This window comes from Equus caballus, chromosome 13, assembly GCF_041296265.1.
Source record: "Equus caballus isolate H_3958 breed thoroughbred chromosome 13, TB-T2T, whole genome shotgun sequence".
Taxonomy (NCBI): Eukaryota; Metazoa; Chordata; class Mammalia; order Perissodactyla; family Equidae; genus Equus; species Equus caballus.
The window spans coordinates 49,635,809-49,652,275 of NC_091696.1; the positions used below are offsets into that span (position 1 = coordinate 49,635,809).

At 46.6% G+C, this 16,467-nt stretch overlaps 1 protein-coding gene across 10 annotated transcripts in view; it reads left to right on the top strand.

Moving 5' to 3' along the window:
• Positions 1 to 16,467, top strand: part of GLYR1 (glyoxylate reductase 1 homolog) — a 35,024-nt gene that overhangs the window by 2,036 nt on the left and 16,521 nt on the right. For 6 of the 10 annotated variants that reach the window (XR_011424806.1, XR_011424805.1, XM_023616369.2 and 3 more), the window contains exons 3-7: positions 320 to 399; positions 8,752 to 8,890; positions 9,451 to 9,693; positions 15,038 to 15,124; positions 16,006 to 16,062. Coding sequence is in view for 8 of the 10 variants with exons in the window: in XM_023616369.2 (XP_023472137.1) it covers positions 320 to 399; positions 8,752 to 8,890; positions 9,451 to 9,693; positions 15,038 to 15,124; positions 16,006 to 16,062 (606 nt within the window). In the remaining 2 variants the exon portion in view is untranslated. Of the gene's footprint in view, positions 1 to 319; positions 400 to 5,440; positions 5,557 to 8,751; positions 8,891 to 9,450; positions 9,694 to 15,037; positions 15,125 to 16,005; positions 16,063 to 16,467 lie in introns of all 10 variants that reach the window. The other 4 variants (XM_070232274.1, XM_070232275.1, XM_023616373.2 and 1 more) reach the window with 2 other exon arrangements.

Here is a 16,467-nt window from a genome sequence, read left to right on the forward strand (position 1 = left end):
TTTCTTCAGTGATGACAGGGTCACGTCGGAGGTGAATGAATAAAAGCAGTTAAAACTAAGACCAACATCATTCACCTCCGACTGCTTTTAAAACAGAGCCATTGCAGTAAAAGGGATATAGTATCTACTGAACACTGTGTTACACGTTAGACTTAGGAAACTTTTAAAGTATTTGCACATTTGCACACATCTTAGTAAAAGTGTCAGATTTGGACATGTGCTAGGCTCTGGGTTCTTCAGTGGTATTCCTTTCATTTCATTTTTTTCTTATTAGTTTAGAGCTGTGGAAAAAAATCTTTGTTTCCCTTTTATCCTCCAGATTGTTAATCCGCCCAAGGACTTGAAGAAACCACGTGGAAAGAAATGCTTTTTTGTGAAATTTTTTGGAACAGAAGATCAGTGAGTAGTGCTCCCCAAGAGCTTCACTTTCCCTTTGTTTGGGCATTGCCCTGGGTCTGAGGTGCTTTGAGAATATTCTAGGGACCCTAGTTCAGTCTTACTGTAGTCTGTAAGAATGGTATGTCATTCTCGCTCCATACCTAAATAAAAACTGCTATTCTTATCTCGCAGAAATTGTTCTGGGGCCAGTAACAATGTCAGTCAAGTGAGAATGAAGGTTCACCACTTTGTAAATATGAGGATCATGTTGAGAAAGTTTTTCTCAGCTCTTTACCCAACTCCATAGGCAGTTCCTATTATAAGGGCCATATTTGGTTCTTTTTTTAAATGGCTGTTTATCACTGTGGCTCATGCATGAGGTATATGGTGAAAACTAAAATTTTATTTACCTTAATAAAAGTGATTGATTGATCCTGTTCTCTTCTGTAAAATTAGATGACTTGCTGTAATATTGTAACAGTAAAGCTTTTTAACCAGATCTTTCTTAAGTTGAAATCAGGACCATCAATTTGAGATCCTTTGATAGGCCATATACGTCACAGTGAGGGAGAGAATGTGTATTTACTTGAGTTTCGGGTGGTTTGTTTAGCGTTATCACTATATCAACTTGATTACCTGGGTTTAGCTAGATGGTTTGATTTCTTTAAGTATGTGTATTTCTATTTATGACTCTTAGAGGAAGATGTAGCTTTGGGTTTGAAAAACGTCTGTGGCTTTCTGATAAATCTAACACCAGTGGTTTAAATATACATTCCTAGAAAGCAATATATAATATTCCATAGCAAAATCTCTTATGAACAGTGTTCTTCTCTCACTCAGGAGTTTATACATCCGAGTTCTTATCCTGGTTTAGAGTTTGCATGGTGTGTCTACCTTCACCATACAGATATACTAAGACCCAGGCCCAGTTCTCTGCCACAAACCAATGTAGCAGTCTTTTGATGGTGATATTTCAAGGGAGTCACTGGCTCAGGGCTGTGAGAACCAGAGATACTCTGGAAGAGGGAATGTTCTGGTAATGCCATGGATTTCACAAAAAAATTGTCCTGGTACATAAAACAAGCGCTGATTGTGCAGCCACACCCCACATTGCTGACACCAAAGGGAACTTCCAGGAAAGCAAATGTGTGGTCCCCACCTTCCAGGAACTCAGGTGACCAGACATAAATATTTCAGATGGGATTAAGGGCAGAATGAGTGATGCAGGGAATTGTTAGAGGGTTCTAGAACAAGGAGAGAGCGGTGGAGAACGGCTGGGTCAGAGAAGGCTGTTGGGAGAGATGGGATCTGAACCCCGCTCTGGAGGAGTAGAATTTGGATAGGCAGGAACAAGAAGGGCGTTCCAAGCAGTGGGGATACTGTGAACAGCTGGACATCAAGTTGCTTGTGTAGGCAGAGAGAGGCTCCCTGCCTGGGGTAAAGAACTGGGGTTGGGAATAAGAGAGGCAGTATAATTGGCCTAACTCGGTCAGCTAAATGAAGTACACAAATCTGAAACAGAGTGGGAATGCACAGAAGGATTACAAGAGCTCTGAAAGCCGTTATGTTCTTATAATTCAAAAAAATGCTAGAAGGCTAGAAGAATAAATATGGCCTTGATGTATGAGGAATACAACAGATAGGACACGGAAAATTGGAGTTGAGTGACTTTCAGCACAGCCAGGCGAACAGGTGAAGCCAATGAAAAGGATGCACTTACTGAACACGAAAACAACCTCCTGTGGTTGTTGGTGGCGATGATGTAATTTCTAACCGGCTAAAGTTCTTTGAGGGGATTCATAGTCAAGTGGATACAGGGCAACTGTTAGATATAATATCTTTAAGCCTTTTAAACTTTGTTGCTGGAGTTCCATATAAAACGTGATTTAAAAATTAAGTCGCCCTGGGACTAATGTTCTCTTTTTGTGGCTATGCAGTTGACTTAATGGAGGGAAACAAAGGGTAAGGATCTACAAGCACTTCTCTGAAGGGAGAAGTGTTCTTAGTGATCAGTGTTAAGGCACATTTTATTTAATATCTGTATTATCTGAAGCAAAATCTCCAGATTGTTGGGTAGCAGCAAATTACTTTGGGGAAAGAGCTCTGGATCGCTTACTGGTCTGACATGCATTCAGGTCCCAGTTCCACCTGCTCTGTGATTTGGGCAAGCTGTTTCACCTTTCTAAGCCTCTGCACCCTCATCCATATGTGAGGATAATGCTCCCTACATCATAGTTAAGAAGTAGTGTCACTTATTCATGGTGTGGTTTGTCCTACAGCAGGTGTTCAACAACCAGGTCGGGGTATAGATCTGTTACAAGAGAGGAAGAAAGTTGGTAAGAAGCAAGTGGCTTTAAGGAAAATACAAGAGAGACAGACACAGACTCTGCCCATGAGAGAGAGAGAGGATCTGTGTTTGAAAGAAAGGCATCTGAGAGCTGGAGATTCCTGAGGATGTCAGCCAGGTCTGCTCTTTTGACCAAAAAGGCTTTGAACACAAAACAATACATTTTTCCACCTTTTTGGGGGGAAGGGGTCTTTTTTCTTATTTTTATGTTGTTCCACCTTTATGTAAAAACTACCATGCCTCAGCAGGAGTACTGTGTGCAGTTCAGTCCATGCTCCCCAAGGGATCTGGTGGAACTAGTCAAGATCAGAAAAGGGAGCCCAGTCAGATGAAACAGTAGGACTCTCTAATGGGAAAAGGCAAAGACTGAAAAAAGAACATATTCAGAATTGATGAAATAACGAATGGCCTTAAGGAGATAGACACTTGTTCATAAAGCCTCAGAGTTTCAACAGGGGCACCATGAGTCGTGTGACTGTGTTCAGGGCACATGTAAGGAGTACTGTATGAGAGAGACGTTGGAGAGGAGTTTTAGACAGGAAATGCAAGTGGACTTCTTAGAGATGAGAACTGCTTTGTGAAAGGCAAAGCCATAAATGGCTACAGAAGGAGCTGGCCTCTCCCTTGCCTCTAATGCTGGATGTCAGCAAGCGGGGCAGACGTGCCTGGCATGTCCTGGGTGGAGGCTCCGTTGGTTCCTGGAAACTGGCCTCAGTGGACAAGGTCTGGCCCAGTGGGGCTGTTCCTGTATTCCTAAGGAATGTGGGATTCAGTCAGAGTTAGTCAGTTTCAAAACTGACATGCTACTTAAGGAAAAAATATAGAGAGAGTTGATTTTTTTATATTAGCAAGGACCTTTACTGAAGAGTGAAACGGGTAGCTCTTTAAGACAAGATGAATGATGATTTCAATCCTGGGAAACTAATTTTTCTCTCTCTCTCTTCCTCTGCCAAAACATCTAACAAATTATGTTGACATCCCATTGTTAGGAAGGGAGGACCAGCCTTGCTCACCGGACTCCCCTGCATGGGGAAGGACTTAGTAAGATGGCCAGATTCGGCTCTTGGAGGCTGGAGGCCACAACAGCAAGTGCCTGCAGTCGTTTTCCATCTCAGGGAAATAACAGGGAAAAACAAGGTCAGCGTAAGTTTGCCAACTCCACCAAGTGACCACGACCAAAGACTAAATCTCAGGTGCCTGAGGGCCCACCTTGGACCAGTGGTCGCCCATGAGAGTAGAAACTGAGCTTGGGGTTTAAAAGTTTTATCAGTGGCTGAGGATGGCAGAATGGAGGGAGCTCGTTTACTTTGCAGGTGCTCAGAAACCACCAGAAACAAAGCAGTTCGGAGAATACTGTGGACAAACAATGTGTAGATCCCAAACGACACCCTGAGAGTTTCTGTAGCAGTCCTCACCTCTGAGCCGCAAGGGACAGCCCTCCAGGAAGTGGATGAGGTGGTTGTTCTGGTTCTTATTTCTTAACAGACATGCAAACTGAGAGGCAGGAGATTTACGGTTAAGTGATAAGATGTCCAGGATCCCAGCCTGAGGTACTTTTTACCTCAAACCAGATATAAGGTGGAACAAGCCGGGTGTGAGATGTCTGAGTATTAAAGTAACTCTTCCAGAAAAATCTGTGGCTCATAGTTAGAAGCATAGCAGTTTGGAACCATCTAAGCATCCCTTTTTCTTTTCACCTGGCACCTGATTGACGCACTTTCCCTACACCTGACACCATGTGACAGTTGCAGAATTGAGCCAAGCAGGTAGTGAGCGCCACTGCTCTGGGTATTTGGACTGAGCCAGCAGGGTCCCTCTGCCAGGGCTGGACAAAAGCTGTCCTAGAGAGAGTAGACTAGGTTATCCTCCCAGCGCCAGCAGCGGCTCCTGTCCTATAGGTGACACCCTTCGTGGCTGAGGCAGTGGACTCCAGGAGCAGGTGTCATGCACCAGAATTAGAGAAATTGGCACAGAAAGAAGCGGCTGGCCGTGTTGCCATAGGCAGCACAGCTTGAAAGCCTCATCCAGCATTTGGGAATGTTTTCTCGTTTTGGAAACAAAGTCTTCTCAGTCTGTCTTGTCTGCAAGTCTTTGTTGATGTCTGTATGATAATCATGGCTCGAAGTTCACTGAGAAATTCTGAATTACTTTCTTTATGGTTTTTGGTGGTTTTGGGTTTGGGGTTTGGAGTGTCTTGATTTCTGAACAGCTTAGACTTAGACCTTTGACACCTCAGTAATCCTCAGCCTCTTTCAATGATTTAAAAGCGGCGGGGGGGATGGAGAGAAATTATTTACTAAGTACTGCTCACCAAATCCAGGTGGAGAAGCGAACTCACATCTTTTGACCCCGTCCTCATTCTCACCTTTGGACTGTGCTTGCATGTGTGTTCTCTCCCCACCCCTACTCCTGCCCAGGTTATTGTGTGTCTGTGAAGTCTGAGACACATGTATGAGGGTGTTTGAGATTGTTCATAGACTGGCATCTTTAATATGCTATCTACGTGGTATGATATTAATTTAAGGAGAAAGCAGGTCAGAATTATGGAAGTTTTTGAAAATGTGAGGGGTTTTTTTGGGTTTTTTTTGGTGAGGAAGATTGGCCCTGAGCTAACATCTGTTGCCAATTTTCCTCTTTTTGCTTGAGGAAGATTGTCCCTGAGCTAACATCTGTACCAATCTTCCTCTATTTTTTGTATGTGGAACGCCGCCACAGCATGGCTTGATGAGCAGTGTGTAGGTCCGTGCCCGGGATCCGAACCCGCAAACCCTGGGCTGCCGAAGCGGAGTGTGCGAACTTAACCACTATGCTACCGGGCTGGCACCGAAAATGTGAGGTTTTTAAATTCATTTTGAGTGGAGTGTGTAATCTGAGGGTGGCTTAGTGGAACGTTTATATTCGCAAATGAAAAGAATTTGTCAGAGGCATGATCAGAATACCAGGGTAAGTTTGCTCTCTGGGCAGTGTTACAGGTGCAGCTACACAGGCAGTAGCTACCCACCTGAGCAAAGCTACAAACAAGGAAATCACGGAGGAGCCCTCTGGGCAGTTGGAATAGCCCACGTTCTACAAGAGGCCTTTATTGTTGATTTGTTGTCTTTTAAATATAATACATGTTTGTGGTTCCCCTAAAAAAATCAAGCTATAACCACGAAACAGTTCCCCATACATTTATCCCCATCCTTCAGCACGTGGTTCCCTGCCCACGGGCATCCTGTTATACTAGCTTCTTCTGGCGTGCCCCTCCAGAGATATTGGGTGCATAATCAAAAAGTTACATGTTCCTTTTTCCTCGTTTTTACACACACTGCTCTGCATCTTTCTTTTTTCCACTGAGCCAGCTGTCTTGAGGAGCCTTCCATTCCCTTCTTTGGAGCAACCTCACTGATTGCCAGTTAGCTCGTTTCCAGGCTTTACTTCTACAAATGATGTGTAATTAACTTCCTTGTACCTAAAAGCAAAGCTGCGTACTTCAGACACAACTCAACTCAACTTGATTTTCTGACTCCCCAGCTTGCAGTAAACCGGGCAGAAAAGGTCCAGCTCCATCTAGGCATTGGAAGGATGATATGCGGGAAATCACAAGTTACAGCTTATATCAAGGAAGGAAACAGAACAGTGACTTAAAGAACCAACAACAGCAACAACCACAAAAAGCCACTAAAGCCTTACAACACTTAACCCAGAGGCCAGCAGTCCAGCCTCCCGACCGTGCCCAAAAGGCATTGTGTACTCAGGGATTATTTATTGAGCACCAGCTGCATGCCAGGCCCCACTGATGGGCCTCAGTGGATCGGGGAGAGGTGCATTATTGAAGTTCCAGCAGAAAAGCACACCCTCTTTGGGGAGACAGGGTTTTGCAGTACGGCCTTTAGAGAAAACATTCTTTTCAGATGGCCAAAGGGATTTCGGTTTGGCTTCCTCTCAAGAGGTGATCCTCCCAGAGCTCTGGTGGGCTGGCTTTTTATTTGCTTTTTCTCTGGTACAATGGGATGCTTCCCCAACAATAGATTGATTTCTTAAGTAGATATAACATTTCTTGTATTTTTCCTCTTGAAGTCATAGTGTCAGCTTGTTTAGCAAACCACTTTCACTTTTCAAAGAAGGTCATAAAGGAAAATTTCATTTTAGTATCTCAAATGCTGGTCTTCAGGATGAGTGGAATTTTGACTGTACTGTTCTCCTGGCAGAAATTAGTAATCCACTTAAAATGCTCCAATGAAGACATGAGTTTATTGGTGCTTCCTCCGCAAATGTTCTGACCTTTCCCCTTACACTGAATCAGAGGTTAGGGTGGGGACGGAGAGGCAGGGATTAGGATTTTGAGAGTGTGTTGTCCCATCTCAAGGGGCTCCATAAAAGTGGCCCCGTTGGTCTTATACTGGAACTTGTGTGGGTCTCAGCTTCTGACCTGAAGCTCAGAGAAGGAGGAGGCCTGTCCAGAGCACATGGCTCTTTAAACTTCATCACTGATACTTGTGTCATCTCAGAGCTGCCAGTTAGTGTAACAGCTTAACTTGCTTTTTGGGGCGTCTGGCTTTGCATCTGATTGCTCTAGTGTTCTATCCTTAGAAACATTAAAGGTAAGGAGAGGCAAGAGGGCCAGTGGTATATTTGCCAGGCAATGTGGGGTTGAAATTTAATTCTGTTCTTCCTTCCTGTCAATTGGACCTGTTGGCTCTATCCTGTCAAATTTTAGACTTTAAGATGAGTTGGTCGCTAGAAAGTTACCTGCTTGCCTCACCTGGTTGGAACTCTATGCAATGAGACTAGCATCTGAGACCCATTCATCGTTCTGTTGTCTAGTTCTGTTTAGCCATAGGTGACATGCTCAGTCCTGGTTTGCTGTCGCATTTGCAGGCTGATGGTCCTGGAGCTGTTGTGTTCCTACAGACCCATCATCACAACTGTTAGCACAACACTCAAAGCACAGGTGGCTGATGCTGGGTTGGTAGCATTATTTTTGTGTACAGAGGTTGGCAGTTTTGCTATTATTAGTGAATATTCTCAGGCCTTTTCTAAAGGAGAGAACCGTAAGTTAGTGTGATAGCCCAGTTTCTACATCTTTAACCTGACCCACTTTTTCTGAAGGTTATACTGTGAAACCTGTGAGTATTACAGGGTAAAATATAGATTAACTGTTACCTGCCAAGCCTATGAAGTTCTCTCCTTTACTGGAATTCTGTAAACTGAATGTCATTTAGGGAAACTACAGAAAGCCGGCTGGGGCAAGTTTGTTCAGGTGAGGACGGTAGGCCACATATTCCAAAATTGACAACTGATGGCTTTTTTCACTTTCCTGTGTTATGTGTTAGTGGCAGGAATTAAAAATTAAATATCAGAAGAATATTTTCTTCTATCTTTAATCACAAACAAAATCTTGTTTTTAAAGGCCGCCTTTTGTGACTGCTGCCCTCATTCCAAACCATGTGTTAGTAGCCATGGATACAATCATTTATGAACAAATATAGGCTCCGTGGCTGCAAATATCTGTAAGAGCAGCAGATTTTAGATGATTTCTTTAGCCCTCGTAGCCTCCCTGATTCTCAGTTGATTGACAGGTCGTCAGTCTGGCTAAGGTTGTTGACGGGCAGTGATGCTGCCACGGTTGATAATGCTTGCAGGTGCTCTGATTCCCTGGTATGCATGTGGGGCCTTTCGTGCTGTGTGGGGAGAATGGAAGAGCATCTCCAGTGTTCCTCTGTCCTGAGCGAGTGGCAGGGTGTGTGTAGCCTGGCACAGAAGGCTAGTGAACTGGAGTGGAAACAGTCTACAACACGGTGATTTCATGTGGAAGATGTGCTAATTTTGTTTGTTGTTTTTGTTCTGCTTGACTTGTTCCAAGAAAACATACTTTTAGGCTCAAGGATTTGGGGTGTTGATAGCATGTTTTGAAAAAATGGCAGGTCTGCTTCAAAGTCCAGTTAAACCAAATGGATATTTGCGTTCTGCTACGGGTGAGGTCTTTGATGCTTGTTGGCACAGGCTGTGTGGATCATACCCTTGCTGTGTGTGTTCTCTGCTAGTGCCTGGATCAAAGTGGAACAGTTAAAGCCATATCATGCGCATAAGGAGGAAATGATAAAGATCAACAAGGGAAAAAGATTCCAGCAAGCTGTGGATGCCGTGGAAGAGTTCCTCAGGAGAGCCAAAGGGAAAGACCAGGTGAGAGACCCCTTGATTCTCACTCTATGCCAACACCAGCCCAGTTATTTTTGCATAGCAACTAACAGAGTAAATGTCACCCAAATCTGAAACTCTATTCTTATGAAATACCCGTGAAGAGAGAGCTACTTCAGTTCTAAGGTATCAGCGTTTTGCTAATCATTTGAAACTCCATGCATGCAGCTGACCTTTCTGGAATAGATTGTTGCTCTTCGGAAAGTTGCTTGGACCCAGGAGAGGCATCTCAGCTTCTGAGTACAGCACAGGCCATTTTGCCCTGTTCCACCACAGAGATTAGGAGCACAGCCTCTGGGGTACATCAGTGCCTGGCTGTAAATCTCACTTCTTAGCTTTGGGACTGTGGACAAGTGACTTGATTTCTTTGTTTTTAATCTGCTTCCTCGAATGTCAGTGGGATGACAGCAGGGCCTGTTTTCATAGGGTTGTCGTGTGGGTAATGCATGTAAAGCGCTTATCACAGGGTGTAGCTCGTGTAAAAATGGTGGTGGTGATGGCGGCGGCTGTTGTGGTGGTTATCATTATTATTATTAAACTTTCAGACATCATCCCACAATTCTGCTGATGACAAGAATCGGCGTAATTCCAGTGAGGAGAGAAGTAGGCCAAACTCAGGTGATGAGAAGCGCAAGCTTAGCCTGTCTGAAGGGAAGGTGAAGAAGAACGTGGGAGAAGGAAAGAAGAGGGTGTCTTCAGGCTCTTCAGAGAGAGGCTCCAAGTCCCCTCTGAAAAGAGCCCAAGAGCAGAGTCCCCGGAAACGGGGTCGGCCCCCAAAGGATGAGAAGGTTTGTTTTATCTCTGCAGCTTCTGGGATTAGTGAATTCCATTTGTATACGGCAGAGTTGAGCTCTACAGTATGCCTCAGCTCACTGAGTGGACATAGAGTCCGGTGCTAAATGCTGCCCTAAGGAATCCTGCAGACCAGGGGAGGGACACGGCCTGGATGCACGAGCATGCAGTAGGAACACAAGGCAGCAAAGGATTGCTCATTCTGCCAGATCGGGGAGGCAGGAGAATGGTCCACCTGAGCCAGCACATAAGGGCTGGCACTGGAAGGCCTTAGCAAGACAGAAGGGAAGGTGTTCCAGAGGCGGAGGGCACAGCCCACATGGGGCTTAATGTTGACGTGGATATTCTCGGTACTGTAGGGGGCAGGAAGGAGAGTAGAGAGATAAACATAGGTTGTGACTGGCTTGTGGAATGCCTTGAGGTCTACTTAAGCAGTGTGATACTGTCATGGAGTTAGTAGAGGGCCGTGAAGGTGTTTGAGCTGGGTGTGGAGGTGGCAGTGTGCTCCAAGCTGTGTGTTGGTAATCACGGAGGGAAGGGAAGAAAGGCTCAAAGCCAATTAGCAGGCTAAACCCAGGTGTGCCTTCATAAGGAGCTATGCTGAGGAGTGACAGCAGATACAGAAAGGGGCTGTGTGAGAGGCACTTCAGAGGAAGAGTTCGTGAGATATGGCAACTGATGGTAGAGGGGACAGAGGAGAAAAGGGAAAGGGAGCTGACCCCACATTTGTGCATGGGGAAATGGGGATACCTTTCTTAAGAGCGGAGGGGTCAGGAGAGGAGCTGACTGACGGGGCAAGAGGACCAGTTCTGCTGTGAGTGTGATGCACTTGGGGCAGTGCCTAGACTGCCAGGAAGCCCTGGAGGAACGCCAGGATGGAAATGTGGACGTGGAGGCAAGTGCATAGAAAGGATGTTGAATCCGTGAGACTAGATGGGGTTTGTCTGGGGAAAGGAAGGAAGGAGAAGAGTGAAGGGCAGAAGTGGGCTTTGCAGGGAGCGTGCCCGTACTTCAGGGTTGGAAGGAGGCAGAAGAGCCAGCAAAATGAAATAAGCGGAAGTAATGTGCCTCTCACCTTCTTGCTCAAAAGATTTGTGTCAGGTTTCAGAGGCCAAGGGAGGAGAATGGGTGGTCTGGCAAAACACGAGATGGTTAGAGCAGGATCAAGGGGGTGGAAGCCAGGTGGCTGGCAGTCAGTCAGGTGGTGAGGCTGTGATGAGACGCTGGACATAAAAGTCAAGGCTTGCGAATTCAGGCGCCAGCGAGACCAGGCAGGTGATGGAAGCCAGTGGAGCCCACTGAGGTTCCACGGCCCAGCCCTGCCTCCGTGCTGAGAGCGTTAGGGGCGCGGCGGCTGGCCGTCTGCGGAGGTCATGCTCTGGCCGGGTTCCAGCCAACTTTTGCCAGATCGTCTGTTTTTTCTCAAGAGGGGCTGAAAGTACAGATTTTGATGTAGAATATTCCAATTTTAAATATTAGAAGCTAATTCAAATTTTTACAACACTTTTAGATCCAAAGGAACATCTCTCTGGGCTGGATTCAGCCTGTGGGCTGCCACTGTGCAACCTCTGCGTTAGAGAAGGTCCTTCTCACTGTTAAATGACCTGAGACAGAGAGTAGATGAGAGCCACTATAGCAGTGGGGAGATCCTGGGTGACTGTGAGCACAGGGACCCACCAGCCACAGGTGGAGAAGGTTCAGAAAACTGCCAGCTGCAGCACATGAAGAACTTTCCAGGCAGTATGATCTAATTTGGTCCAATTGAATTCATTTCCTGGGGATCCAGAATAATCTGAGCTATCAAGTTTATAATATTTTCCAAATACATATGGTCTGGTATCTTAAGCCATGGATTTTGCCAACTCCTGTGCTCACCTTGGAGAGAAAGGACTTCTTTTTGGATATAGAGAAGTATGTACAAAGGAGAGGTTGGGAGAGGCCTTGAGTTGGAATTCTGACTCCAGGACTTGCTACAGCTGCAAGACCTTGGCCAGCTACCTCTGCCTCAGTTTCCTCATCTGATCATTGGGAATAATAAGGGTCCCTGCCTCTTCGTTTTTTGGGAGAATTAAATAACTAACACAAGCAAAGCACTTAGGACAGTGTGTGTGACACACTGCGTCGGTTTGTTGTTTGTCAGCAGTAGCCGTTGTGCAGGGAGAGCGTGGTTGTTTTAGTGCAGTCCCAGAGGCTGCTTCCTGCCTTACTGCTGGGGACTCTTCTCACAAGCTCCGAGTCAAAACTTTGCCCTTGGGTCTGAATTATTAATTGGAGGGTAGTAACATTTCTGCTGCTGTTCTCAGAGCCAGGTATCCACCCAGGAGTTCTGCCTGCTGTTGACAGATCCTTAGCGGGATCCTGTCCACCTAGTCTCCGTGCTTGGCCTGGCCTCTCCTGAAGGATTTGTCATCAGGAGAGGAAGGAGCTTGGCCAGCAGTGCAGGTTCACTTCAGACACTGGCCATAATTAAGTGCCTTTAGGGGTGTAGGGAATCGGTGGCTGGCTTGGAATTTTGGTGCATTTCATGACCTGATATATCCTGTGGTCTACGAAGAGTGTGTGTGTTGCTATAGTAATTGTCATTTGAGCGGCAAGCTCCTCTCTGAAACAGAGCAGTAGCCTAGGCTGATAACTGGGCAAAGCCCCAGATGATTGCCGTTTGGGGCCATAATCCCTGTCCCCTGAGGATTAGTGGAAAAGGCTGACCTTGATGGCGGAGGTTTTCATTACATACAGGCAAAGGCTGGGTTTGTGTCTGGACTTTGGTGCAAGAGCCGTGCTGAGAGATGCAATCTCACCCTCTCCTGGGGCTCTTATCTCCGAGTCCTGAGCTGAGCACTGCAACTCTGGGCACAAACCCACTGACAGAATGGAGCTGTCAGTCCTGGGGCTCCCCTGAAATCCCAGGCTAGTGCAGAGAGCGACGGAGAGCTGTGATCTCTGCCTCACCCTCATTCTGTCGTCATTGCTGTAGGCAAGTCACTAGAGCTGTGCTGCCCCTAGCACTGGTGACCATTTATTTATTTATTTATTTATTTATTTTAGGAAGACTAGCCCTGAGCTAACTACTGCCAGTCCTCCTCTTTTTGCTGAGGAAGCCTGGCTGTGAGCTAAGATCCGTGCTCATCTTCCTCTACTTTATATGTGGGACGCCTACCACAGCATGGCGTGCCAAGCAGTGCCATGTCCGCACCCAGGATCCAAACCGGCGAACCCCAGGCTGCCAAGAAGCGGAACGTGCGAACTTAACCGCTGCACCACCGGGCTGGCCCCATACCATTTAAATTAAATTAAATACAACTTAAAATTCAGTTTCTCAGTTACACTAGCCGTGTAGCAGGTGCTCCATGGTGACATGTGACTAGTGACTACAGTATTAGACAACACAGATATGGAACATGTCTGTCATGGCAGAAAATTCTTTTGAGCGGTACTGCACTTAGGCCTCTTTTTTCCCTCAGACCTCTTTATTCAACAGATGTTGACTGAGTAGCTCCACTGTAGGCCAGGTGTCTAGAGATAAAGCAGCATGAAAGATAGGCGTGGCCGCTTTCGTGTTCAATTCTTCAATAACTATTGAACACCAACTGTGTGCCAGGCACGGTTCCCAGCATGGGATGTAGAGTAAACAAAATTGGCAAACATCTTGCTCTTATAGAGTTTGCTTATGATAATGTAGACCCTGAAGCCAAGTTCCCTGGGTTTAAATTTCATCTACCATGCTGATTACTAGCTCAGTGACCTTAAGCAAGGCTGCTTAAGCTACCTGTGCCTCAGTTTTCTCCTCTGTAAAATGAGGATGATGATAGTTCTATATCATGAGGTTGCGAGGATTACATGGGAACACACATAGAAAATAGTGCTTATAGTAATGTCTGGCACACAGTAAGCCCTGTGCAAGTGTTTGCTGTCGTTACAGTCATCGTCGGCATCACGTTCTAATAGGGGAAGTTATAAGGAGATCAAGGAAAGCACCCTGATAAGGTGCCATTTCAACGGAGACCCGAAGTGAGCATGTGAGCCAAGTAAGATAACTGTTGAAAGAGCGCTCCCAGCAGCGCAAGACTGACGCAGGTGCCTGCTTGTTGTGTTGGGGGGATGGGGGTGGAGGGCCAAGGAGGTGCTAGTGAGCTGGAGAGTGGTGAGGGGGAGATCAGCAGGGAGTGGCGGTTGCTAACAAGTAGGGTCCTGTAGGCCACAGTAATAAAGGCGTTAGCTGTACTGTGTGAGACGGAAAGCCAGTTTTAGCAGAGAAGTGACATGCTTCACTTCGGCAGCTGCGTACAGACTAGACTGTAGGGGTCCAGAGCCAAAAAAGGAGATTCATTTTGCAGCAGTCCAAGTGACAGGCGATAGCGGCCTGAGTTTGGGGGTTAGTGGTCGGGGTGGTGAGAAGGAGTTGCAGATTCCCCACTGTAAAGCTGTACTTGTTGCCATGGATTAGAGGGGAGGGGAGGGTCGAATCAAGAAGGACTCCAAAGATCTTGGCATGGCAGAATGCAGTTGCTGTTTTCTAAGACTGAGAAGACTGCAGAAGGAACCGTTTGGGCAGGGGAAATCAGGAGGTCAGGGGGCCGTGTCAAGATCCTGTTAGACATCCAAGTGGAAATGGCAGGAGGGCCGCCGTGGCTGCAAGATGGCAAGTGGGGAAAAGGAGTACGAGGTACAGTCAGTGGAGGAGATGAGAGCAGACCGGTTACAAAGCTCGGGCAGCCCCTTTGCCCAGGAGGGTGTGGGCCAGGCCGTGGATGAAGAGGAGCAGCCCCCATCCCACGGGTCCTCTCCTTGCGTCAGTCTGGGGAGAGTGGGGCCCTTGGCTCCTGACTGCCCTGAGTTCACATTCTGGATTTGTCACTTAGTAGCTGTAAAATGTCGGGCAGATTTCCTCATCAGCACCATGTGGCTTGCTTAGTTTGTTTGAGATATGGTGGATTCCTTCTGAAACAAGTACCGTTTTCTTCATGTTCATTATTCGCCGTAAGGAATTTCCTCTGTGGCCTGCTGACAACACCACACACTGTAGTTGGGCTTTCCAGTTGCCGCCACCCTTGTGAAGTGTAGGCACAAGCACGCATTCTTTCGAGAACAAGAGAAGAAAGACTCTCCGTCTGTGATGACGAGAACTCGCCCTGTCTCTCCCGATGGACGGTCATCGGAGCCGGGCCTGGGCACTTGGGCTTGGATTGATGCTAGGACCGTGGAGCTGCTGGGGCTTTAGTTTGGGGTCGAATGTGACTAGACGAAGCAGAGCAGCGAAGAGGTGCTCTCTGATTTGGGGCAGGAAGACACCTGCCACTGAGATGGCCTCCATGTCTTGACCGTCTGCCTTTCCCTCCGTAGGATCTCACCATCCCCGAGTCTAGTACCGTGAAGGGGGTGATGGCCGGACCCATGGCCGCGTTTAAATGGCAGCCGACTGTGAGCGAGGTAAGGCGCCTCAGAGCTGCTTCCCCGGCCCGACTGTGTGTGCTTTTCCTTTTCCACCTTTTCTTGTGTGTGAGCCTTTTTTTATTGCAAAACAGTAAGAGGTCTGTATGAGGTAGAAAGTACAAGTCTCCACCCTCGGGGGTGCTCATTGTTAAGCTGGCTGTAACTTACTCCAGACCTGCTGGTACAGCGACCCATCGTTTATGTGATTATATACCCATGAGTAGGTTTTATTGTTGGGAGTAGGGTTTTTTCCGCAAAAGTGAGGTCATTCCACAAGTGTTTTTCACTCGACGCTTTATAAACGCCCTTTGACTGTCTGTGTATTCAACCTTGACGTTTTGTAGCTGCACATTATTTTATCCTCGGTGTGGATGCATTGTTCCCCTGTTACTGGGCCTCCTTGTGAAAAGTTCTTCAGTCATTAACACTTTATTTCTGTTAATATCAATCCTCAGTGGGATGAGACACTCAAGGGTCTGGCACCAGACACAAGTAAGCCAAAACTAAAATTGGAAAAGAGTCCTGGGAATTGTTTTGGCTTTGTCTTCTGGGTTATCTGAAGTGACTGGTGAAGGCTGGCTTTTAAAAATACTAGTGTGCCTTTTAAGTATTTTCCCACAGTGTTACTGGAATAATTTGTGTACCAACCTGGCAGAAACATGTGTTCTTTCCCACTTGAAGCCAGTTTTTCTCTAGCTGGAACAGGAGTCGTTTTTAAAAGGCATAGACCAACACTGCAAGAAGAGTTTGCAGGCAGTTCTAAAATCGAGACCAGCTCCCACGGGTGTTTCAGCCAGAGAAGAGTCCACTTACCAGACAGAAGGAAGTGACCTTTGGTGGAAGATAACTTGTTTGATTTAATCATTTTCTGGTTTCAGCCTGTTAAAGATGCAGACCCTCATTTCCATCACTTCCTGCTCAGCCAGACAGAGAAGGTGAGTTGTTCTTTGTCTTTGTCCAGGGGCTGGCCTGAGGGGAGAGTGCTGCTCCCTTGGAGCCTCACCCTCCCGGTCTGAAAAGTTGGGCTCTGCCTGTAGCACTGCCCAGGGCAACGAGTGAGACAGTCACGGAGAGGCCCACTCGTGAGGCATTGTTAAGATTACAAAGAAAGAAACAAACAAGCTTTGAAAACTCAGCAGCTGTGTGGTTGAGACTTTGATGGTCACCTTCAGAGTCTAGTGCCAAAACGGAATCTCAAGGCCTCTCAGCACCCGCGAGATGGCCCGTGTGCCAGTGGACACAGTATCAGGCTTGCTGGTTGACACAGTCCCTGTGAGCCCTTAGGATGTGGAAGGAAAGTTTCCCGAACTGTCTACAAGGCTATGGGTTAGGCTGAGCCT